We start from the raw sequence: 26,793 nt of genomic DNA on the forward strand, positions 1-26,793 counted from the left end.
ACCTCTGGGTACATAGTGACCTCACTCAGCATCATCATCCCTCTTGAGCAGAATGCATGGCTCCTCCTTGCTATCTGGATGTTACCCCGGTCCCTAGACCACACCTCTAACAAGGAAACGAGGTATGGAGGCAGAACGGCAGTCAGCCCTGCTTCTCACCACAACCACCTGTTTCACATCCCAAAATCCCCCAAATCAGAACCTCTGTCATATCACAGCCATGCTTTGCCCTTCAATAGAAGTGGTTAGTGGATACCAAAACAATGTTCCCCTCTACCGTAGTAGGCGTTAAGGCAAGAGGTGAACGCACCAATACTCTTCCTAGAGGTGACTGCTGAAGGCTGCTGACAGGACGATTCTCCTCCAGAATACATGAAAGGCCTGGTCAGAAGCCCCAATGACCGCACCACTAGAGCTTCAGTTCAGGGTAGAATATCTAAGAATTAGGGGGAACTGGGGTACACCTTAGTGCTAGCTGTGGGGAGGTAGGACAGAGGAAGGAAGGCTACATGTTTTATGTAGTTGGTCTTTAAAAGATGAATATGGAGGCTTGAATTCTTAAGCCTGAGCCTGGTACACACTTCCAATGTTTGTTGGCCAATAACCGGTCAATTTTACCCCGTCCATATAGTATGAGGGCCAACAGATTTTGAATACTATAAACAGACTGTGTGTAAGCTCTCACACTACATGAAGGTGGTAAAATTGGTTAGTCAGTAACCAATCAAAGTTGGATTTGTGTATGCACCCGTAGTAATAGTAATAATTTACATATCATCTCCCAGGCATTGCCTTCTCTGGATCAATAAATCATTTGATGCATTTTTTTTTCAAAAGTAAGGGCTGGTTCAGACAGACGGCTGTCAGCGTCCGTTCCAGCTCTGGAGCTACTGCATTGCAATTGCGTTGTCATTGAGATGAATGGGAACATTATCTCACGTTGCTTACCGTCAACTGCTGTCATTTAGTCAATCGCTGCACGGTCAACTGAGATCTCCTGAACTATACATGTAGGTTCCAGCATCAGTAGTGTTTGTGGTTGCGGTCTATACCCCTAGTACTCAAACGCAACAATGAATCAACGGGATATAATGTTAAAGGTTTGGCTACAGCGAAACGGCTGTGTGAAGAAACCCTACACTTTTTGGCCATGCATTTTATCACCATACCCTCTGTTTGCATTGCTCAGCTTTGCTGCAGGGTCACTTTGAAGCAGACACTGCCTGCAAATCTTTCTAAACTGGAACCTGCCTATAACAGGCTAAAAAATACAAGCCGCTTACCTTCCTGGGCTTTCTCATAGCCATCGGGGTTCATGGATGGCATAATATGGATTCTGGTGGTATGGATCAGTTGGGTCACCTCAGGGTCTTTCCCATAGTTGCTGCACAGGTATTCAATAAGGTTTAATAGCAGTTCTCGCCCTACTACTTCATTGCCATGCATGTTCCCAATGTACTTAAATTCGGGCTCTCCTGCAATATAGAAATCATAGGGTTCAGTCTACACATAAACAAGCAAACAAGTATTTAGCATTTTAACCAGCAAGATATGACACATCATGGAAAGCAAATGTAACACAATAAAATAAGCCTTATCAATCAGCATGTTTAGCACCCAGAGCATCTCAATAGCACATTAGTACATTTAATATGCATGTCAACAATATGGCTCATTATTAAAAAAAACAACTTCAATTTTAACTCTTTTTACATTTATAAGTTTGACAGAGGCCTTTATTACCCAACTTCCGAGGTCTGCCGGAATGCAGAAATTTCAGGCACATAAGGACTGATGTAATTATTGTATTGCACACATTAGCAGAGAGCAAAGAAAAGCTTTCATCAGCAGGGGAATTTGACTGACAAAATCAAATTACAAATATAAACAGTCTGACAAATTGCCTGACTTCTATATCATGTCTATGCCAAATGTTAAAGAGGAACTTTAGCCTAAACAAAGATACTGTCATTAAGTTAAATTAGTTATGTTAATTAAAATAGATAGGTAATATAATCTCTTACCCACCTTGTTTTAAAAGAACAGGCAAATGTTTGATTTCATGAGGCCAGCCATCTTTTTTGGTTGAAAGGAGGTGACAGGGAGCATGAGACACAGTTCCAACTGTCCTGTGTGCTGATCAACCCTCCCAGTTGCTAGGCAAGGTGAACAACAGCATAGGAAATCCCATCATGCAGGGAAAAAAAGCCAGGGCAGTTTTCTTCGATGGGGCGGAGCTTAAGCTTTTGTGCAGCTAAAAATAAGGCTAATGTAAGAAAAACAAAGTTCTGGTGCTGTGAAACTGTTAAAGAAACACCAAGCCTCTTCAGTGCTGCTGAGTAGATTTTTAGTCTGGAGGTTCACTTTAAATATTAGTGCACCTATATTTTATTTTGCTCAATGTGGCTTAAAATGCCAACCTCATCCCTAATGCAATTTATCAGCAGTATTAACTTTACTGCCCTTGTGTTGAACATGTGACCCTCCTGAAGCTGCTGTAAAGCTTTTGCTCCATAGTCCATGAGTAGTGACATTCGCCTACCACCTTGCCAGCAGTAATTTGAGCTCTAAAGCACAATCTTATCTGTAGTCCTGTTGACTCCCAGCTGTCAGCAGTCTATTTGCAGCTGTCATTTTTGTATCCAGATAATCTTAAGTAAATATATATATATATATATATATATATATATATATATATATATATATATATATATATTTCAGTTCAGGCAGTTTTTAAATTGCCAGCATAACTACATCCTTTAACCTCCTTGGCGGTTTATTTTTCTGCAAAAATTGCAGAAATACAATTTAAAAAAAAAAAAAAATTTATGTTTCATGTAAAGCTACCAGAGTGGTAGCTACATGAAACTCCACTAGAGGGCGCATGTGTCCCTCTAGTTCGATCGTCGCCGGCAACAATAGCAAACAGGGGAACGCGTATACAACGCGCTCCCCTGTTTGGCTTCTCCTGTCGCCATGGCGACGATCGGACGTCCTACGTCTCCGATCCAGCCCATAGCGCTGCCCGGAACCCAATGGTCCGGGCAGCGCAGGGCTCTGGCGGGGGGGCAGTCTTGCACCGCTGCGTGCGGGCGATCGCCGCAGAGCGGCGGCGATCAAGCTGTACGCGCGGCTAGCAAAGTGCTAGCTGCGCGTACAGCACTTTACAGGGTGAAAATCGCCCCACCAGGGGCTGAGATCTCCTCCTGCGTGGCATAGCCCGAACTCAGCTCGGGCTTACCGCCAGGGAGGTTAAAGAGAACCCGAGGTGTGTTTAAAGAATGTTATCTGCATACAGAGGCTGGATCTGCCTATACTGCCCAGCCTCTGTTGCTATCCCAAACCCCACTAAGGTCCCCCTGCACTCTGCAATCCCTCATAAATCACAGCCGTGCTGTGAGGCTGTGTTTACATCTGTAGTGTCAGTCTCAGCTGCTCCCCCCGCCTCCTGCATAGCTCCGGTCCCTGCCCCCGTTCCTTCCCTTCAATCAGCAGGGAGGGAAGAGATGCAGGCGGGGACTGGAGTTCTGCAGGAGGCGGGGAGAGCAGCAGAATGACACTATAGAGATAAACACAGCCAGCTCTGACAAGCTGTTTGTCAGCAGCGTGGCTGTGATTTATGAGGGATTGCAGAGTGCAGGGGGACCTTAGGGGGGTTTGGGACAGCAACAGAGGCTGGGCTGTATAGGCAGATCCAGCCTCTGTATGCAGATAATATTCTTCAAACCCACCTCGGGTTCTCTTTAAACGCTTGGTTCCCATCAGACCATGTACGGCCAGCGCGAGAGGATTGTGTAGTGTCCTCTCTGATGGGGCAAATGCGTTAACACAATAGGCTTTATGGGGAACTCATCCACCTGCCCAGGATTTTTTTGCGGAAGGCAGAGAAGTTCGGCTCACTTACCTCAATGGATCCAATGTCTCTGTTGCAGGCTGACAAGTGTGAACGGCTCCAATATATAAAATAGGAGCGGTTCACTGTCTTTTGCAATGAGCGGAGAAAGAACCAGAACTGTCTGTTCTTAGCTCAAATGGGAACACAGCTTTAGTGCTATAGAAAGTGGAGTCAAGAACAGACAGCACCAGAATTGGCCTATCTAGGGAAAACGAGAGAAACTGGACAGACTTTTCCATACATTTTTCTGCCAGTGTGCAGAAAAATATATACGCTGAGACGGTTGCCTGCTGTGGCTGGAAATTGCTAGAAGTAGTGACTGATCCCTCAGGTCTACAAAGTCAGAATACTCTGAAGAGCTAAAACCAGAAGTTATTTTAAAAGGCACTGACTGACCATTTACCCATTTATCTCAAGGGTGGCATCAGTGGAGGCATAATGTGCGGCCCTAAAAGTCAGGGAACCACACTTCAGGGCCTCTATATCCAGCAACTTGGCAACTACGGATTTAACCTCATTATATAACACTGGCATGTCACTCACAATGTGCACAATGTAATATATACAAACAAGACAAACTTGCTGTTTTTCAAGAAGCCTGTTCTGCCTTATGAAGAGGGTAGAGGGGATGTGTAAGAATTATTACTCTGTACAAAAAAAACACGCTCTGGTGTGCTGAACCTAGGAAAATCCGAATCATTCATGCTTCAGTCCTCCATTCGTTCTAAATTACAGGTCTACACTACTTATCAGCAATTCCAACACTATTTGTTCTTTTGAGTCTCCCCAAACTAAGCTGTGAACCTTCCTTCTCCCAATGACCTTTGGGTCATGTTACCTCAACATCCAAATGGACATTCAGGAAGCTGCAGTCACTCCAAGACACTTTGGCACATGCTAACTACAAACCCCTCTGGTGCCTCATCCCACACTGCTGCATCCCTTAACTCGCCACCTTACTGCAACTAGACACCACCCAGTCTCCTGATATTCTGGACCACCTTCTCTTCCAGATAGAACACCACAAAGCTTTGCTACTGCAATGACATGGAGCACCACCTGCTAATTCTGACCCTGTTCTGGTTGTAAGCCTCAGGGAGGCTTCTTTGTTGGAACTTTTGGGGGTCTGCGTGAATATAAATCGTGAGAAATTTGGGTGGATGGGGATTAAACCACATTTAAATCTATTAAGGCTCCCTGCACACTGCAAATCCGTTTTCTGATTCTGATTCAGATTCTCAATTCCAATTTTCCCTGAATACATTCAACAGAAAAACGGATCAAAAAACGCAGCATGCAGTAAAGATTAAAAATCTGAATCAGAGGTAAAAACCGATTAAAAAGCGGAATCAGAAATGCATGCAGTGTGCAAAAGGCCTAAGACTAATGAAATGACCACTGGCATAGCTAGAGATTATGGGGCCACATAGCAAAACTTTCATGGGGTCATCAGATGTAGGCACTCTCGAGCACTGCCCCTAACCTATGGATATGAGTTAATTGTCAATTTACATTCTCATGCAATATACATTGCATATAGTCTATGGACACAGAAACAAAGTCAGGGGTGTGCGGAGGAACATAAGAAAGTTAACCTCCTTAGCGGTAATCCCGAGTCAGGCTAGGGACAGAAATCAGCAGCTCAGAGCAGTAATACCAAGCCTGAGTAAGTTATATGCAGGAGCTGCTGCAGATCTCTCTGTGGTATGTTATTTTCAGGACTGTGGAGTCGGTACAAAATTCCTCTGACTCCGACTCCTCAGTGTATGAAACCACAGACTCCAGGTAACCAAATAGCTCCGACTCAGACTCCTAGATTCCTTAGTTTAATACTCACCAGGGCTGTGGATTTGGTACAAAAATCATCCAACTCCGACGACTCAGGTTATGAAACCACCGACTCAGAGTACCCAAAGTTGCTCCAACTCCCCAACTCCGACTTAACAGCTCTGTTTTTTTCCCCCTCATTTTTAGGGTTCAAAGCTTGTGAAAAAATTGCACAGCTTTTAGACCCTAAATCTGGAAATAATCATAATGCCAGGGAGGTTAATGGTGAACACATCAAGTACCAACTGGCTGCCCCTCTGCTCCAGGGTCCCATAGCAGCTGCTATGGAGATGGCTACGTCCATGGAAATTACCGTACATTAAACAGGTAAAACAAATTAGGCAAGTACACTAAATCACTGATCAAAGCATCATCTGAAACCATTTTAGCAACATTTAAATATGCTAACACTTTAAGATGGAATAAGGTGCTTATTACAGTGTGTCGCTGTCCTTCTATGACTTGTGTAATCACACCTTCAAAACACCCTTCTACCTCCTCGTTTTCTTTTATACACAGTAAGATTCAAGGCTTCCAACACAACAAACAGTTACTTAGTTCATGTTTGCTATGGAAGGTTTATTGTAAAACAAATGGGAAAGAAAACCATACAAAGGCCAGAAAATAATTCATCTGGTGCGTTTCCTGAATAAGCTAGCAAACGAACCATGCGATCCGCAGTGATTTCTTTGCAATGATAAGGTTTCATAGAAATAAAACCGAAGTAGTGGATTAAGCATTAGTCATTAATTCAGTGAAAACAGCCATAATATCGACACAGACAGGCTAACACATTCTTGCCTCCTTTTCCCTGAGTTCTACAGCTAAAACAATTCTGTGGCGCATTAAATGAAAGTGATCTTGTGGGAGGAATATGAAGAAGGCTGCCATATTTATTTCCTTCTAAACAATCTCAGTCCCCTGACTGTCCTGCTGATCTTTCTGGCTTTAGTAGTGACTGAATCACAAACATGAAACAAGCATGTGACTGATGTGGTCTCACTTAACCTCTTGAGGACTGCACGGCTAAACCCCCCTAGTGACCAGGCCACTTTGAGTAAAATTGGCCACTGCAGCTTTAAGGCCAAGCTGCAGGGCCGCACAACACAGCACACAAGTGATTCCCCCCCCCCCCTTTTCTCCCCACCAACAAAGCTCTCTGTTGGTGGGGTCTGATCGCTCCCCCCATGTTTATTTTTTTTTTAAATAAATATTACTGTACGTGTTTTTTTTTTTAAAAACACTGTTTCTTTAACTCCCTTCCCTCCCTCCCTCCCCACAGCCAGCTAATTACTGTGATCGGCTGTCACAGGCTTCTGCCTATGAGAGCCGATCGCTCTCTTGTCCCCCAGGGGGATAGCCGAGTCACACGGCTGTCCCCAGTGCAGCGCTGCTGCTGATCGCAGCGCTGCACAGTCTAAATAGACCGCGATCACGCCGTCTAACAGTCTCCCGAGCGGCAATAGCCGCTCGGAGACTGAAGGCAGGGCGGAACTCCGCCCCCCAAGCAGGAGATGCGCGCGCAGCCTGCGCGCGATCTCCTGCAAAACAGAGCCCCAGGACTTTACGCCAATTGGCGTTAGGCGGTCCTGGGGCTGCCATCGCGGCCACGCCCATTGGCGTGACGCGGTTGGCAAAAGGTTAAAGAGAAGCTTTACTGCACAGAGAGAGCTTAATGAATAAAATTGCCTATTTTTAGCAATATTACTTTTTAAATTATTTAGCCAATGTTTGACCACTGTGAAACCTTTCCTCTCCAAGAATTACATTCTTAAATTTATCACAGGCGGCAACATATTTACTCTGTATCACTGCGGAATGTTTGTTTACTGTGTGTTCCAAAGTGAGCAGAAACACTTGGGTTTCCCAGAATGCTCTGGGAGGAGAATTGTGCATAGTAAACAGCCTAGGCTAAACATCACTGGTAGGGCAGGGCAACATGCCAATATACAACAGTATATAGATATAGGAAGGCTTTATGTTCCTCAAACCAAGATAGTTGATGTAAAAGTGGGTATCTTGAATAATTTACTACATTCTTTTATAAGTGACTATGTTGCCCCTTTAAGTAAATAATACATTTTGAAAAAAATAATAATAATAATTTGAGCTTTAACAAACGCTAAACCTAATCTAGGGTAACATATATTGTAGATACATACTTGTACTTGAGACTATAATATACTGGTAATAAAAAAAATATATACCGTATATGTATTTCAACAGAGTTAAAAGAATACCCAAAACTAGTCTGACGGTTATTTTAAAGTTTGCAAAACCTTTTTATAAAGAAAACATAATAAAATATATCTGTGTTGCTACATGTATTTAAATAGCATGACACAATTCAAAAGTAGTACAAGCAAAGTCTTTCTGTAAAAAGTGAATTGCCAGGAGCCAGCTGTACATGGTGTGTCAAATGGGTGTGGCCCGCCACGTTTCGTGCGCAGTGGCCAACTTCCTCATAGGCTACATGACATTTTTTACATGCTGCGGTTACGGTTTTCACTCTCAGTTCCTACCAAGAACACTTTCTCAAATAATTCATGATGTCTTCTTGAAGCTGTATTCACTCTCAGTTCCCACAAGGAACACTAACCTGTAAGAGTGCTAAAACTGGTTGCTTAGCCTGGTCACAGACTTTAGTAGGGACTAGAGATGGTAAATAAGATGCTAAGAATTCAACGTGATGCTAATTTGCAGCTGGAAATGATTCTATAAAATGCAATAGCGGATGATTAGTGAGTGGTCAAATCCTAAGCTGCATAATATGGACATAAAATTTGTAACAAATCAAAATTGTTACCATCTAAATGACTATTGACTACCCTACCTATTGTGCCCCCCTATTCCCACTAGACTGTAAGCTTGCAAGGGCAGGTTGCTGCAAGTTGTTAGTTATTCATTTTGTGTCCTGCAATTTGTTATATATTTTATCCATCATGTTACTTCTGTCACTGTAAATACCAATTCTGTATTCTGAACAAAATTCTGTACTGTGTATGTTGGTGTACACCATTGTCTGTATTGTTCTGTGCCACCTTTTTGTTTCATACTTTGTACAGAGCCATGGAATATGTTGGCGCTTTACAAATCAATACTAGTACACCCGTTTATCTAATTATGTTACATGTCACTTCAGGTACAGTTTAAGTTGATTATTATAGGTCTGCAATGAGGGAAAGCAAGGTTTACAAGAAAAATGCACACTTACCAATCAAATTCCTTTCAGTCCTGCCCCTTTTCAGTTTCACTGCTACAAAAATGCCTAGTCTGTGAATGTAGCTCTCTTCCCCGCTGACATACATCTCTCCCACCCCATCACAATGATACCTCTGGGCTTGAATTAGGGCAGTGAGCAGGGCCGTAGCACCAGAGCAGCCCGCCAGTCCCAGCTGTTCCTGAGCGGGATAATGACTGTGTGCTACATTGGCAGACATGAAGGTAACCACAAAGTGCCCCACAGAGTGGCCCCCTCAGATGCAGCCTTGCTGTCATTTTAGTTTGTCAAGAAAGTCTGGGTACACTTTAATGTCACTCAAGGTAGCTGCTAATGAGGTCTAGTTCACAAAGGCTTCTGGGGCATCTTGTTTACCTAATGCTAAATGCTTTTCAGCAACTGAGTAGGAAAGCATTTGGTATCGGTTCCCACCGTGTTTTGAGCCTTCTTAGTGGGCACAAAAGTATCAAACGTATCCGAACCTGGATGCTACATGTATGAGACAACTGGCGTTTACACTGACGCAAAAAGTCATAACAAATATGACAGACTAATTGCAACTTGTAGATAAATGAGCATATATTATACACCCAACAAGTATGTGCTACAAAGTGCCTCATGTGTGCCCTTATAAAACCAAAATGGCAACTCTAACAAAACAAAAAATCTTATTTACAGGTAAAACTATTTTACCAACTGGTCACTGGTAATATTTGGCAAAGTTTGAATATCAAAGAAGGGCCTGTACACACTGCTGCGCTTGCGCTGCGCTTTTAAAATCGCAAGGTCTTTTGAAAAAGAATGAAAATCGTGATGACTTGTACACACTGGTGCGATGAGTTTTTAGAAAAACGCAATCGCAGTGCCTGCTGCGCTTTTTTAGGCGCAGCGCATGAAAAACGCATTAAAAACGCATGCGCTTGCGTTTTTGCCTGCGTTTTTCAGAAGTCAGTATCCCAGAAGACTCTGCAATCTCCTGATTCCTGTTGAAATGTAAACAAAACAAAAAAAGAAAGGATTCTTTAGCCTATCAGCAATTACAAGAAAAACACAAACGCATTAAAAACGCAGGCAAAAGCGCATGCGTTTTTAAAACTACATGCACTTTAAAAACGCATGCGCTTGCGATTTTGCTTGCGTTTTTCAGTGTGTACAGGCCCGAATACTGAGATTGAAGTTTAAATTCCATCTCAGGCTATGAAAAATAGGCTACACAAGGGCATGGAATCTGATATGTAGCTGGCAGCTTGTAATAGGCTGAGGGCTATACATTCTATCTGACTTTCTGGCTGCTATAAAAAGTTACCTGGTTCATGAATCAGCGGGTTATCGGATATAGCCATGACAAAAAGCTCGCGTGACTCCACAGATTTGCCAGCAGAGTACAGGTGAGTAATGTTGGCATATTCACTGTTGTACTTTCTCAGTAAGATCTCCATGTCAGAATAGTGGTGATGGCGAAACTCCTGAGGTTGGAGGGCTTGGTGGTCAGGTGGTTTCTTCTCAGTTGTTACGGTGATTGGAGCTTCCGTGGTCAGCACAGGGACATCAGTCTTGTTTGGTAGGTCACTTATAGGTGGAATAGAAACTGTTGGATTGAGCTGGTAGTCGAGTACAGTTGCTGGTCCTTCTTTTATTTCCACATTGAAAACAGTTTGTGGCAAGTACCTAGAGAAGAGCACACGACTATCATGAGACTATGACAGATCAAACACATACACAGTAGTAAACATCTGAAAGAAACTGGGATTAAAAAAAAAAAAAACAGAAAAATAAACAAACAAAAACAAAAAATAACAGTTTTCCTTTCAACTAAAAATTATTTGTTAAAATAATCAGTAGTTTCATTTACACTAGGTGCTGAAGTGAACCTGAACCTTCCTGTCGTGATTCAAAATGCATGGCTGTCCTGTATTCCTATAGGGAAGGATTTCCATGACTCACTGCTCGCTAGGATAACAAGCTTTCATATTAACCCTCCTGGCGGTAACCCCGAACTACACTCTGGGTAGCTGCCGCAGAGGATTACATGGCCCCGGGAGGAAATTTTTGAATAAAACTTGTTGTAAACCTTGTAGCTAGCACTAGGCAAGCTACCTGTGTCCTCCAAGTCCCTCCGATCCCTCCATTATACGTAGCATCCCCTGCATCCCGCAGCCTCACCAATCACCTCCAGGCTTCGCTATGGGGAGGATCGGGACTGCGCATGACGTCGATGACGTCATGTCCGATCGTCGCCATAGCGACTACTGAAGCTGTTTGGGGAGGCTGCGGCTCTCGCGGGATCGCGGCTGGGTAAATATAAGCGCTGCCGATCGAGGGGATTAGAGAGGTGCGGGGGGACTTGGGGGACACAGGTAGCTAGCCTAGTGCTAGCTACAAGGTTTACAACAAGTTTTATTAAAAAAAAATTACTCCCGCGGACGCAACCGCTGAAACAGCGTACCGCCAGGAAGGTTAAAGCCACAAAGCACCATGGAGGTTCCAGGAAGAGGGCCCAGACACCAAAAAAGTTTCTAACCCCCGTTCTCGACTACTCACTGTACATTAAAAGAAATGATGGAACTGGACTTAAGCTTAAAAAAAATAAATAAGCTAGGAGGAGGAGGAGGGAGGGGCTATGGCAAGTTCAACTTATACAAGGAAAATTAGAAAGCATTTATTACCATGTATAGAAGCCTGTCCCTATACTTTCATGTTACTGTTCATAGTACACCTGTGCGGGTAATTAAGGTACTGTATTTATTACTTCAACCTATACAAACAATGTTTTCACCGTTTTTACATATTATTCTCTTTATTGACAGCAGTGATATGTTCTGTTGAGCAGCGACAGATTACCTTATGAGGTTTCCCACTGGGTCACCTCAATTACACTAGCTCCAAGCTTCCCAAGCTACAATGATCAATAAAGAGCATTTCCTCTTATGAAGAAGAAAAAGATGTGGCTTTTAGTAAAAGCAATGTGATAGAATTCTTCTCATACACACCTTCCTACAGGTAGCACACCCCTTCGCTGGTTACCAGCTTGTAAATCAAGGTCAAACTTTACTGAAATTGCCTTTACCTAATACACATATGCTGCATAATGCCATAATAGCAATGGATGTTGGTGGTTCAACTGGCTTGTATTTTATCTTTGGCATATATCGGCTACCTTAAAGTCCAACACCAGGTGGAGATGTAAATACTGTATATAGTGCTATAGCTTTTGCGTCATTATAGCCATTGTGTGTGAAACAGCCTTGAAAATGTGATCACTTGACCTGGTGCAGCTTGAGGGAGTTAGTGGCAGGCTTTGCGGGAGGAGCCGATGCTGCTTGGACTACGTCAGCTTACTGTTTAGACAGGAACTTTCTTTAAGGCCCCTACACACAGCGTACAAATGTCTGTACAGACACGTGTTGAGCGATGATTTGTGCAACGGTTTCTTCATGTGGACATGGCAAGAGACAAAGAATGTCTGCAGACACAACCATGTTTAAGCGATTCAACTGGTGAATCTCTTGTGACTTTTGTCTCACGAACCGTCGCTTAGTCTGTTGGTGTCCTGTCGTGTGCACGAAAGTCTTTTACAGATAGCCGAGTCACTACCATAGTACTACTACTATACGTAGTCTGTGGCAGACAGCTTCCGTTGTGTCTTCAATCTTTCTGTTGCCACGTGTGTACAACTGCTGCAAACTCGAATTGTCGCTGCCATAAATATGCTGCTGTCTCTTGTCTGGCTGTCGCTGCCTCACAACTACAGACAAATGTATGCCGTGTGTATGGGCCTTTAGGAGACTGCAGCGTATAGCAATGAGTCTGTGGTACAGAAAGTGACCAGTGTCTGGGCTTGTGACCAGTCACTACATGTTGAGTTCCTGGGTGGCAGAGCAACTTAACCTCAGACTCCTCCATTTATTATATCACTGACTCAGACTCCTCGACTCTGATTTAAAATAGTAAAATATATTTTCCATGTTGATTGAAAGTATGTAACACAAAAGGCATTTCATCACTGCCAAAGCTTTAGAATTTTTCAGACATATTAAGATGGTATCTGCTTTTGAGAAGAAAACAAAGCTCCTGGCCAGGAAGTTGACATACTAACCAATCAGCTATCCCGGCCTGTCATTGCTAACCTAAATGAGGAGAGTGGTAAAGTTTTTGTTTTGAAAATCATCAAAATTACAATTTTGCAGTTAAAAAAAATATGGAAAACAAAAAAGTTTGCTTACTTAAAACAGAAAGAATTTGCGATAATTCAGGTTGGCGTGAGCACCGAAATGTCTGCCAGTGCATCACTGCTGAATATATGCCAATTAACCGTTGTTGCCCTTAGAAGCTAAACACACCTCCAGATCCACTGGAATGCAATGATGTGTCAACTCGTTAATTTGTACAGAGCCATAATAATCCAACATTCATACAAAATTTTTCGGATTGGTTGATCCTCATCAGTGCATGGCATGGATTAATTTGGCTCTATGAAGTAGGGCTTGAAACACCCAAAGGTACAGACTAACCAGTAAGCTCATGGTGACCCAGAACTCATTGGAGTGTGTGAGGGGCTACAATGGTCCTAAAAGCCCCCTTACTAAAATGCTATGGAGAACATCCTTGGGCATGCTAAAACAAGAACAAACAAACAAAATAAACTAAAAAATAATTGTGAAACTTAAAACAACCTATGGTATACATTTTAAGAGACACTGAAGCGAAGGAAAAAAAAATATGATATAATGAATTGCTTGTGTAGTACGGATAATTACTAGAACATTAGTAGCAAAGAAAATAGTCTCATATTTTTATTGTCAGTTATACAGTGGAGGAAATAATTATTTGACCCCTCACTGATTTTGTAAGTTTGTCCAATGACAAAGAAATGAAAAGTCTCAGAACAGTATCATTTCAATGGTAGGTTTATTTTAACAGTGGAAGATAGCACATCAAAAGGAAAATCGAAAAAATAACCTTAAATAAAAGATAGCAACTGATTTGCATTTCATTGAGTGAAATAAGTTATTGAACCCCTACCAACCATTAAAAGTTCTGGCTCCCACAGAGTGGTTAGACACTTCTACTCAATTAGTCACCCTCATTAAGGACACCTGTCTTAACTAGTCACCAGTATAAAAGACACCTGTCCACAGAATCAATCAATCAAGCAGACTCCAAACTCTCCAACATGGGAAAGACCAAAGAGCTGTCCAAGGATGTCAGAGACAAAATTGTAGACCTGCACAAGGCTGGAATGGGCAACAAAACCATTAGCAAGAAGCTGGGAGAGAAGGTGACAACTGTTGGTGCGATTGTTCGAAAATGGAAGGAGCACAAAATGACCATCAATTGACCTCGCTCTGGGGCTCCACGCAAGATCTCACCTCGTGGGGTGTCAATGGTTCTGAGAAAGGTGAAAAAGCATCCTAGAACTACACGGGAGGAGTTAGTGAATGACCTCAAATTAGCAGGGACCACAGTCACCAAGAAAACCATTAGAAACACATTACACCGCAATGGATTAAAATCCTGCAGGGCTCGCAAGGTCCCCCTGCTCAAGAAGGCACATGTGCAGGCCCATCTGAAGTTTGCCAATGAACACCTGAATGATTCTGTGAGTGACTGGGAGAAGGTGCTGTGGTCTGATGAGACCAAAATAGAGCTCTTTGGCATTAACTCAACTCGCTGTGTTTGGAGGAAGAAAAATGCTGCCTATGACCCCCAAAACACCATCCCCACCGTCAAGCATGGGGGTGGAAACATTTTGCTTTGGGGGTGTTTTTCTGCTAAGGGCACAGGACAACTTAATCGCATTAAGGGGAAAATGGACGGAGCCATGTATCGTGAAATCCTGAACAACAACCTCCTTCCCTCTGCCAGGAAACTGAAAGTGGGTCGTGGATGGGTGTTCCAGCACGACAATGACCCAAAACATACAGCAAAGGCAACAAAGGAGTGGCTCAAAAAGAAGCACATTAAGGTCATGGAGTGGCCTAGTCAGTCTCCGGACCTTAATCCAATAGAAAACCTATGGAGGGAGCTCAAGCTCAGAGTTGCACAGAGACAGCCTCGAAACCTTATGGCCCGTACTCACGGGCTGCAAAAATCGCCTGTCGCCAGCACACGTGAGCATGTGGGCGACAGGCCGGCAACAGCTTCTCTCCAGGTCCCTCCGCGTACTCACGCGGAAGAGGGACCAGCGGCGAGACGGAAGCTGTCGCCGACGTTCCTCCTCCCCCCGCCGGAAGCTCCATAAACCTCAATGGAGGTTGCTGTCGCTAGTCTGCGTACTCACGCGGACTAGCTACAGTTGCGGCGGGGGGGGGGGGGGGGGGCAGCGGCTACTGTCGCCATGCGATTGAAAGTTTCAATCGCCTGGCGACATGAGCGACGGGCGACAGTTCAGGGTGCGCGCGCGCGGTGTGCGGCGGCCCATACTCACGGGCGACCTGTCGCCGCAACACGCGCGCGCCGCATGTTGCGGCGACAAATGTCACTCGTGAGTATGGGCCATTAGGGATTTAGAGATGATCTGCAAAGAGGAGTGGACCAACATTCCTCCTAAAATGTGTGCAAACTTGGTCATCAATTACAAGAAACGTTTGACCTCTGTGCTTGCAAACAAGGGTTTTTCCACTAAGTATTAAGTCTTTTATTGTTAGAGGGTTCAAAAACTTATTTCACTCAATGAAATGCAAATTAGTTGCTATCTTTTATTTAAGGTTATTTTTTCGATTTTCCTTTTGATGTGCTATCTGCCACTGTTAAAATAAACCTACCATTGAAATGATACTGTTCTGAGACTTTTCATTTTTTTGTCATTGGACAAACTTACAAAATCAGTGAGGGGTCAAATAATTATTTCCTCCACTGTATAGTGTTTTTTATAACATTGCATCATTCTCTAATATTTTCAGTTTACACACTACTCAGCATTCTACATGATTTTACAGAGCAGGCCAGTGAACTATTGAACTGTCCTCTGGAGAGAAAAAGAAGATACAGTGACTGACAGCTGAGATAACAAGCTTCAGTAGACCGAGCTCTCTGCGACTTTGAAAGTCGTGGAGCTCAATGGCTCTTTTGCATAGATAACAACTCTTCCTGTAATGGAAACATTAGACTTATGTCTCTGCTCCTAATGTTTTATTTCTTAGCTGTACTACACATACAAATCATCATTTTTTTTCGCTTCACTACACATACTGTACAAATCATTATATCATTTTTTTTTCGCGTCAGTGTCTGGTGCATATAAAAAAAAAAACACAGGATTACAATTCCTCGCCACATCATCTGTGTTATAAAATCCACCACTTTTTCTCTTTTAGAGCCTATTTCCACCAGGATATAACATTTCCCGTACATTTTTCCCGTATGCAAATTTTAATGCGAATTTTCGTGATGTCATGTCTAACAATCATTACATGAGAAACGGAAGCGTGATGCAGAAATCACACAATGGAAACAGACCCTAAAAGTCACTGTGACTTTTATGCACACAAAATCCTTGAGTTAACTGCAGCGCTATGCTACTTTACACGCTACCTCACATATGCATTTCGAATAACACCATTACAATCGCACCGTCGCTTTACATATGCATTTTGAATAATGCTTCAATCCATTCTATATGCATAACACCTTCATTCATACCCACTGACTATATTATTGCCGTTTGTTTTTATGATGCACCCCCATGTACCTGTTACAATTGTACAGTCATTTTATTTATGTGTTATGGATTCTGCTGTAATGTATTATATAAGTTATTATGCAGTTTATGATTTATGCATAGCCTTACCGCTGTTTGTAAGTTTTTCATGACATTTTTGTAGTTTTGGTGCATCTTCGGGTGCTTGTATCTAGCGTTCCTCTGGCATTCCCCTTTTCTCCTTTGTTTCCCTTCCCCAGCTCCCTCCAAAAATTGTTTGCCTGAAGAAGCGGGACTGTTACCCCTGAAACACGTTGCACTTTTGGAGCTCGTAATAAATGTTACTTTAAACTTGAAGTAACCTGCCCGTTGTCTGGCCATTTTTTCAGAAGGGAGGTGAGTCCACCCACTTCCCCCTTTAACAATTTTAACTAATTTTACTCTACTTGGCGCCTCTGTTGTTATACCACATAATTGTTTAGTCCACCCTTGGTGGAGGGGTGTATCCCCATTTCCATCTACAGAGAGCGACTTCTTAACCCTGAGCGGGGTCAGGTTACAATTCTCCCCGCCTGCTTATCCAGTGGTTGCCTTGGAGGCGACCCGTCCTTGTGAGTATAACCATTGTGTGTGTTTGCATCAGACATCACCTCATTAACATACTACACCATATTGGGCTCTCGGTTCTCCTCCTTTCTTTCAAGCTAAATATCACTGGTTTGCTTTAATATGTACATCCAATATGTGTATTTGTTTTTGAAGCTTTGGGGACTGCTTTATTGCAGCAGCACAAGTAATTATTTTTGATTGGTTTATTATTTAGTTTTTGTGTACTAAGCACTGGTATTACTGTATATACAAGTTATTTATTATAACTATTATCTAAGCAATAGAAGTTTTCTTAATTACATTTTACATTTTTTTTAGGAGTGCCAACATTTTTCAGGACTCTGACTCCAGGTACCCCAAAATTGCTCCAACGACCCAGCCCTGCTGGGTGCAGTTAAAGAAACAACCTACTTGGTATTATGGAGGGCATAATTCTGATTATAGTGCAATATAGAATACTGAGAACGCTTGCCATCAATCCTGTCATAGCACATACAAAAGTAACCCGGAGAGACAGACACATGGAAGCTGCTATATTTCTTTCCTTTTAAACAATGCCGGTTGCCAGCCAGTCCTACTGGTCTTCTGGTATACGCTGTGTCTGAGTCACAACCCCGAAACAATCCAATAACACTTCAGTCAGAGCACCTGATCTGCATGTTTGTTCAGAGTTTATGGATAAAAGTATTAAGCCCCATCTACACGACACGATTACGATTCTATTTACGTTCCGATTAAATCCGACATGTCCGATTGGGATTTGATTCAATTCGATTTGACATTATTTTGCAATGGCAAATCAAATCGAATTGAATCCCGATCGGACATGTCGGATTTAATCGAATCGTAAATAGAATCGTAATCGAATCACACAAAGAATTGTGTAGATTGGGCTTTATAGGCAGAGGATCAGAGGGACAGCCAGGCAACTGGTATTGTTTAAAGGAAATTAATATGGTTGCTTCCATATCACTCATCTTGGAATTTCTTTAAGTAAAAATCAAGTAAATGTACTCTAATAGCTGATGTCCAACATTTCCTAACACGGTGTATGAGCACTTACCCAAGTACTGTGGCAGTGATGTTATACATCCCAGGAGCAAGCAGTCTCTGAAAGTTCCCCAACTTCCCAGTTGTGATGTTATGGTCAATCCCCGATACAGAAATTGTGGCATTCTCTATACCTTTTTGAGTAACCGAATCTCTTACATATCCTTGTGCACCTATATGTACCTAAGCATGAACAGGGGAGATGGAAATTGTGAATACAAAAAAAGCTGCAAAAGTAGCAAAAAACATAAAATGGAATAATATCACAAAAATCAGCAAAGCTGGGTGTGTGTTTAGCACTATATAACCTATACATCATAATATCCATTGCCTTGTGGAATCATACACAAGGCAACATGCTAAGCATATAAAAGAAAAATTACACTCATGAAAAGTCACAAGCAGCTAGTTGATTGATGAGCAAGAATTTCCATCATCCTTATTAGGGATGATCAATGAGATGCAAATACTTCCAAAATTATGCAAATTGTATGCAAATGTATGCAGCTTGAAAAAGGACCAATAAATTTAAACCTGGGTTTAAATTGATTGGTCCATTTTCAAGCTGCATACATTTACATAAAAACATTGCATACATTTGCATCAACTCGGAAGAATTTGCATCTCACTGATCATCTCTAGTCCTTATGTGGTGTGATCAACCACACTATGCATAAAATGATATAAGTTCAATGTTTAAATTGTACCCGAGATGGCCCTGCAATAAAACCAGGCAGGTGGAAGCCCCAGGTATGTATATTTTATTGTGGGGGTCCATCTCAAGTTCCCTTTAACACTGTACATTAAAGCCTTCCATTTAGCTTTAAAAGATTGTTGCTACACATCCACAATTAGCAGCTTAGATAATTTTCACTGTACGCCTAAGAAACATACAACTGGGACTAATTTTGTGGGGGGGGGGGGGGGGAAGTACCGTATTTTTCGGACTACAAGACGTTGGTTCAGAAGACAAAAACCAGGGGGGGGGGGGGGGATATACTAAACCTGGTGCATCCATGGTGAAGGGGCATCTTGTGGATTATGCCCCCTTTGTACCTCGTGTCTCCCTGTGCCCTCCTGGATCCCCCATGTGTCTGCCTCTGTCCTCCTCTATGCCTCTTTGTGTCCCCCTTGTGTCCTCCTCTTTGCCCCTTTGTGTCCCTGTGTCCTTCTCTGCATGAGCACAGTACAGGGAGTCATAGACATTGGGGTGGGTTGGAGGTTTGTATTGACAGGTGTTCACAAGTCAGGAGCTCCCTGTATTTGGACTATACGGTGCAGTGACTTTTCCCCCCACTTTTGGGGGAGTAAAAGTGAGTCTTATAGTCTAAAACATACAGTAAATGATAAATGTAATAATCAAACTTTATTTATAAAGCTCGAATATAATACACAGCGCTGTACACTATATATGGGAGACATTACAGCATGAAACAATGTTGCACAGGAGCATTACAGTGTTAAACAATGGAATACAAAATAGTGATGTAACAAAAAAAAAATGGTGCCCAGATTCCAATGTAGGGATAAATATAGCAGACGAGTCAGTGAGTCCATATGGTGGTGGAGAAGAGCACACAGGGATAACGGCACTGCCAAACCGGCTTACAATCTAAGGGGTGGAGGAAAGGGACACATAAGGAAGGGTGAGGTGTATGTCCAAGGGGGAGGAGCTATGAAGATGGTGGATTAGAACTAAGGCCTGGTGCACACCAAAAACCGCTAGCAGATCCGCAAAATGCTAGCAGATTTTGAAACGTTTTTTCTTATTTTTCTCTAGCGTTTCACCTAGCATTTTGCGGTTTTGGGAAGAGTTTTTGGTGTAGTAGATTTCATATATTACAATTGAAGAGAAATCGAGAGCCCAATATGGTGTAGTATGTCAAGACAGATTGAATAATCGAGACAGTGAGATGGTAATACTCACAAACATGGGTTACCGCTCAGGTAACCACTCAATAGGCAGGTGAGGAGATTAGACCTGTCCCCACTCAGGATTAAGAAGTCGCTCTCTGTAGATAGGAGAAAAAGGGTAGATCACCCCTCCACCTGGGGTGGACTTGAATATACTGGTAGGTGAACAGAGGCGCCAGTAGAATAAAAGTACATACAATTTTTAAAAATTGCTGGGAGGAAGTGGTGGACTTGCCTCCGTTAAAGCAGACACCAAGGACTGTGATTAAATAAATAAATACACATTTATTGAAGAAACCCAAAGGATGCATCCTATACTTTACATTGGAGGCAGAAACGCCTCTGCAATCCAAAATCTGCAGCAGCCCGGGAGTTTGCGTTTCTGCAAAACGCCTCCCGCTCTGGTGTGCACCAGCCCATTGAAATAAATTACCCTAGCGTTTCCACATCCGCAAACGGATCGAAAAACGCTGCTGAACCGCTCTGGATGTGCACTAGGCCTAACATTAAGAAAAACCTATTTCTACATGTTTTGCTGCTCCTTCAAAAACAGGGGAAAAAAAGGGATAAAAAAAGAAAGAAAAACAAGCCCAGTGTGAATGATAACATTAATAAAATAATACAATTTTGCCTTCTTAAAACAGAGGCTATTAGCAAATTTCCTGCTTTATATGAGCAAGACATGGATTCCTATCAGTAAGTGAATATGCAAAGTGTTCCTTTATATTCCTAAATGCCAAGAATAAATCCAGCATACCTCCCAACTTTTTGAGATGATGAAGAGGGACATTTAAAGAGAACCAGAGACGAATAAAATAACATTTATACATACCTGGGGCTTCCTCCAGCCCCATCAGCCTGGATCACTTCCACACCGCCTTTAGCCGCTGCCTCTGTCCGTCAGTACCGGGTCCCGTCATTTCAGCCAGTCGACGCAAGCACAGTGCGCTCCTTCGGTACCACGCAGGCGCATGCGTAAAGAGCCAGAGGGAGCCCCTGTGCATGCGGAAGACTGGCTGCATCCGGCGGAAGTGACGGGAACCGGTACCAGTGATAGAGGCAGCGGACGGCGGCGTGGGAGCGATCCAAACTTACGGGGCTGGTGGAAGCCCCAGGTATGTATAACATCTTTTTTTCATTTTTAAACTTCGTTCGTCTCTGGTTCCCTTTAACCACTTCCCGACCGCCTAACGCACAGGGGCGGCCGGGAAGTGGAGCCCGCAAGGACCAGCTCACCCACAGAGGCGGCGGTCCTTGTAAGGGCATGGGCGGAGCGATCGCGTCATCCGTGACGCGATCCTCCGCCAGCGCCCGTCTCCGCATACCTGCCGCAACATCCCGCCGGCCATACGGAAGCGCCGGCGGGATGTTAACCCGACGATCGCCGCATACAAAGTGTATAATACACTTTGTAATGTTTACAAAGTGTATTATACAGGCTGCCTCCTGCCCTGGTGGTCCCAGTGCCCACCCCCCAGGACCCCTGTTTGCACCCAATCACCCCCCTAATCACCCATCAATCACTCCCTGTCACTATCTGTCAACGCTATTTTTTTTATCCCCCCCCCCTGCCCCCTCCTGATCAACCCCCCCCACCCCTCAGATTCTCCCCAGACCCCCCCCCTGTGTACTGTATGCATCTATCCCCCCTGATCACCTGTCAATCACCCATCAATCAGCCCCTGTCACTGCCACCCATCAATCAGCCCCTAACCTGCCCCTTGCGGGCAATCTGATCACCCACCCACACCAATAGATCGCCCGCAGATCCGACATCAGATCACCACCCAAACGCAGTGTTTACATCTATTCTCTCCTCTAAACACCCACTAATTACCCATCAATCACCCCCTATCACCACCTGTCACTGTTACCTATCAGATCAGACCCTAATCTGCCCCTTGCGGGCACCCAATCACCCGCCTACACGCTCAGATTGCCCTCAGACCCCCCCTTATCAATTCGCCAGGGCATTATTTACATCTGTCCTTCCCTGTAATAACCCACTGATCACCTGTCAATCACCCCCTATCACCCCCTGTCACTGCCACCCATCAATCAGCCCCTAACCTGCCCCTTGTGGACAATCTGATCATCCACCCACACCAATAAATCACCCGCAGATCCGACATCAGATCACCTCCCAAGTGCAGTGTTTACATCTGTTCTCTCCTCCAAACACCCACTTATTACCCATCAATCACCCCCTGTCACTGCCACCCATCAATCACCCCCTGTCACTGCCACCCATCAATCAGCCCCTAACCTGCCCCTTGCGGGCAATCTGATCACCCACCCACACCAATAGATCGCCCGCAGATCCGACATCAGATCACCACCCAAGCTCAGTGTTTACATCTATTCTCTCCTCTAAACACCCACTAATTACCCATCAATCACCCCCTATCACCACCTGTCACTGTTACCTATCAGATCAGACCCTAATCTGCCCCTTGCGGGCACCCAATCACCTGCCTACACACTCAGATTGCCCTCAGACCCCCGCCCCCCCCCCCCCTTATCAATTCGCCAGGGCATTATTTACATCTGTCCTTCCCTGTAATAACCCACTGATCACCTGTCAATCACCCCCTATCACCCCCTGTCACTGCCACCCATCAATCAGCCCCTAACCTGCCCCTTGTGGACAATCTGATCACCCACCCACACCAATAAAATCACCCGCAGATCCGACATCAGATCACCTCCCAAGTGCAGTGTTTACATCTGTTCTCTCCTCCAAACACCCACTTATTACCCATCAATCACCCCCTGTCACTGCTACCCATCAGATTGGACTCCTATCTGCCCCTAGGGCACTCAATCACCCGCCCATACCCTCAGAACGCCCTCAGACCCCAGCCCTGATCACCTCGCCAGTGCATTGCTTGCATCTATTCCCCCCTCTAATCACACCTTGCGACACCCATCAATCACCTCCTGTCACACCCTAGCACACCTACCCATCAGATCAGGCCCTAATTTGCCCTGTGTGGGCTCCTCATCATTCGGCCAAACCATCAGATCCCCCTCAGACGCCCTTCCGATCACCTCCCCAGTGCATTGATTGCATCTATTTTCCCCTCTAACCACCCCCTGAGACACCCATCAATCACCTTCTGTCACCCCCCAGCACTCCTATCCATCAGATCAGGCCCAATACAACCTGTCATCTAAAAGGCCACCCTGCTTATGACCGGTTCCACAAAATTCGCCCCCTCATAGACCACCTGTCATCAAAATTTTCAGATGCTTATACCCCTGAACAGTCATTTTGAGACATTTGGTTTCCAGACTACTCACGGTTTTGGGCCCGTAAAATGCCAGGGAGTTATAGGAACCCCACAAGTGACCCCATTTTAGAAAAAAAGACACCCCAAGGTATTCTGTTAGGTGTATGACGAGTTCATAGAAGATTTTATTTTTTGTCAAAAGTTAGCGGAAATTGATTTTTATTGTTCTTTTTCACAAAGTGTCATTTTTCACTAACTTGTGACAAAAAATAAAATCTTCTATGAACTCACCATACTCCTAACGGAATACCTTGGGGTGTCTTCTTTCTAAAATGGGGTCACTTGTGGGGTTCCTATACTGCCCTGGCACTTTAGGGGCCCTAAACCGTGAGGAGTAGTCTACAAAACAAATGCCTCAAAATGACCTGTGAATAGGACGTTGGGCCCATTAGCGCACCTAGGCTGCAAAAAAAAGTGTCACACGTGTGGAATCGCCGTACTCAGGAGAAGTAGTATAATGTGTTTTGGGGTGTATTTTTACACATACCCATGCTGGGTGGGAGAAACCTCTCTGTAAATGGACAATTGTGTGTAAAAAAAATCAAAAGATTTTTATTTACAGAGATATTTCTCCCACCCAGCATGGGTATGTGTAAAAATACACCACAAAACACATTATACTACTTCTCCTGAGTACGGCGATACCACATGTGTGGCACTTTTTTGCACCCTAACTGCGCTAAGGGGCCCAAAGTCCAATGAGTAAAGTACCTTTAGGATTTCACAGGTCATTTTGCGACATTGTTGGTTTCAAGACTACTCCTCACGGTTTAGGGCCCCTAAAATGCCAGGGCAGTATAGGAACCCCACAAATGACCCCATTCTAGAAAGAAGACACCCAAAGGTATTCCGTTAGGAGTATGGTGAGTTCATAGAATTTATTGTACAGCGCTGCGTAATATGTTGGCGCTATATAAATCTAATAAATAATAATAATAGAAGATTTTATGTTTTGTCACAAGTTAGCGGAAAATGACACTTTGTGAAAAAAAGCCAATTAAAATCAATTTCCGCTAACTTGTGACAAAAATAAAATCTTCTATGAACGCACCATACTCCTAACGGAATACCTTGTGGTGTCTTCTTTCTAAAATGGGGTCATTAGTGGGGTTCCTATACTGCCCTGGCATTTTAGGGGCCCTAAACCGTGAGGAGTAGTCTTGAAACAAAAATGACCTGTGAAATCCTAAAGGTACTCATTGGACTTTGGGCCCCTTAGCGCAGTTAGGGTGCAAAAAAGTGCCACACATGTGGTATCGCCGTACTCGGGAGAAGTAGTACAATGTGTTTTGGGGTGTATTTTTACACATACCCATGCTGGGTGGGAGAAATATCTCTGTAAATGGACAATTGTGTGTAAAAAGATCAAAAGATTGTCATTTACAGAGATATTTCTCCCACCCAGCATGGGTATGTGTAAAAATACACCCCAAAACACATTATACTACTTCTCCCGAGTACGGCGATACCACATGTGTGGCACTTTTTTGCATCCTAACTGTGCTAAGGGGCCCAAAGTCCAATGAGTACCTTTAGGATTTCACAGGTCATTTTGCGGCATTTGATTTCCAGACTACTCCTCATGGTTTAGGGCCCCTAAAATGCCAGGGCAGTATAGGAACCCCACAAATGACCCCATTTTAGAAAGAAGACACCCCAAGGTATTCTGTTAGGACTATGGTGAGTTCATAGAAGATTTGATTTTTGGTCACAAGTTAGCGGAAAGTGACACTTTGTGAAAAAAAACAATACAAATCAATTTCCGCTAACTTGTGACAATAAAATCTTCTATGAACTCACCATAGTCCTAACGGAATACCTTGTGGTGTCTTCTTTCTAAAATGGGGTCATTTGCAGGGTTCCCATACTGCCCTGGCATTTTAGGGGCCCTAAACCGTGAGGAGTAGTCTGGAAATCAAATTCCGCAAGATGACCTGTGAAATCCTAAAGGTACTCATTGGACTTTGGGCCCCTTAGCACAGTTAAGGTGCAAAAAAGTGCCACACATGTGGTATCGCCGTACTCGGGAGAAGTAGTACAATGTGTTTTGGGGTGTATTTTAACACATACCCATGCTGGGTGGGAGAAATCTCTCTGTAAACGGACAACTGTGTAAAAAAAATCAAAAAATTGTCATTTACAGAGATATTTCTCCTACCCAGCATGGGTATGTGTAAAAATACACCTCAAAACACATTGTACTACTTCTCCTGAGTACGGCAATACCACATGTGTGGCACTTTTTTGCAGCCTAACTGTGCTAAGGGGTCCAAAGTCCAATGAGCACCTTTAGGCTTCACAGGGGTGCTTACAATTAGGCACCCCCCAAAATGCCAGGACAGTAAACACACCCCACAAATGACCCCATTTTGGAAAGTAGACACTTCAAGGTATTCAGAGAGGGGCATGGTGAGTCCGTGGCAGATTTCATTTTTTTTTGTCGCAAGTTAGAAGAAATTTTTTTTTTTTGTCACAAAGTGTCATTTTCTGCTTACTTTTGACAAAAAATAATATCTTCTATGAACTCACTATGCCTCTCAGTGAATACTTTGGGATGTCTTCTTTCCAAAATGGGGTCATTTGGGGGGTATTTATACTATCCTGGAATTCTAGCCCCTCATGAAAAATGACAGGGGGTCAGAAAAGTCATAGATGCTTGAAAATGGGAAAATTCACTTTTTGCACCATATTTTGTAAATGCTATAACTTTTACCCAAACCAATAAATATAGGCTGAATGGGTTTTTTTTCATCAAAAACATGTTTGTCCACATTTTTCGCGCTGCATGTATACAGAAATTTTACTTTATTTGAAAAATGTCAGCACAGAAAGTTAAAAAAATCTTTTTTTTGCCAAAATTCATGTCTTTTTTGATGAATATAATAAAAAGTAAAAATCGCAGCAGCAATCAAATAACACCAAAAGAAAGCTTTATTAGTGACAAGAAAAGGAGCCAAAATTCATTTAGGTGGTAGGTTGTATGAGCGAGCAATAAACCGTGAAAGCTGCAGTGGTCTGAATGGAAAAAAAGTGCCTGGTCCTTAAAGGGAAGGTTCAGGGAGGGTGGGTAAAAAATAAAAATCAAATTCCACTTACCTGGGGCTTCCTCCAGCCCGTGGCAGGCAGGAGGTGCCCTCGCCGCCGCTCCGCAGGCTCCCGGTGGTCTCCGGTGGCCGACCTGACCTGGCCAGGCCGGCTGCCAGGTCGGGCTCTTCTGCGCTCCAAGGCCCGGAACTTCTGCGTCCCACGCCGGCGCTCTGACGTCATCGGACGTCCTCCGGGCTCTACTGCGCAGGCGCAGAACTACTGCGCATGCGCAGTAGAGCCCGGAGGACGTCCGATGACG

General features: G+C 43.7%; 1 protein-coding gene across 1 annotated transcript in view; it reads right to left on the reverse strand.

The window, feature by feature from the left end:
• CPD (carboxypeptidase D) overlaps positions 1 to 26,793 on the reverse strand; it is a 159,822-nt gene that overhangs the window by 49,201 nt on the left and 83,828 nt on the right. The window contains exons 4-6 of the mRNA XM_068270312.1: positions 18,254 to 18,423; positions 10,249 to 10,610; positions 1,284 to 1,475 (exon numbers count right to left, since the gene is read on the reverse strand). Of these exons, the coding sequence (XP_068126413.1) occupies positions 1,284 to 1,475; positions 10,249 to 10,610; positions 18,254 to 18,423 (724 nt within the window). The remainder of the gene's footprint in view (positions 1 to 1,283; positions 1,476 to 10,248; positions 10,611 to 18,253; positions 18,424 to 26,793) is intronic.

This window comes from Hyperolius riggenbachi, chromosome 2, assembly GCF_040937935.1.
Source record: "Hyperolius riggenbachi isolate aHypRig1 chromosome 2, aHypRig1.pri, whole genome shotgun sequence".
Taxonomy (NCBI): Eukaryota; Metazoa; Chordata; class Amphibia; order Anura; family Hyperoliidae; genus Hyperolius; species Hyperolius riggenbachi.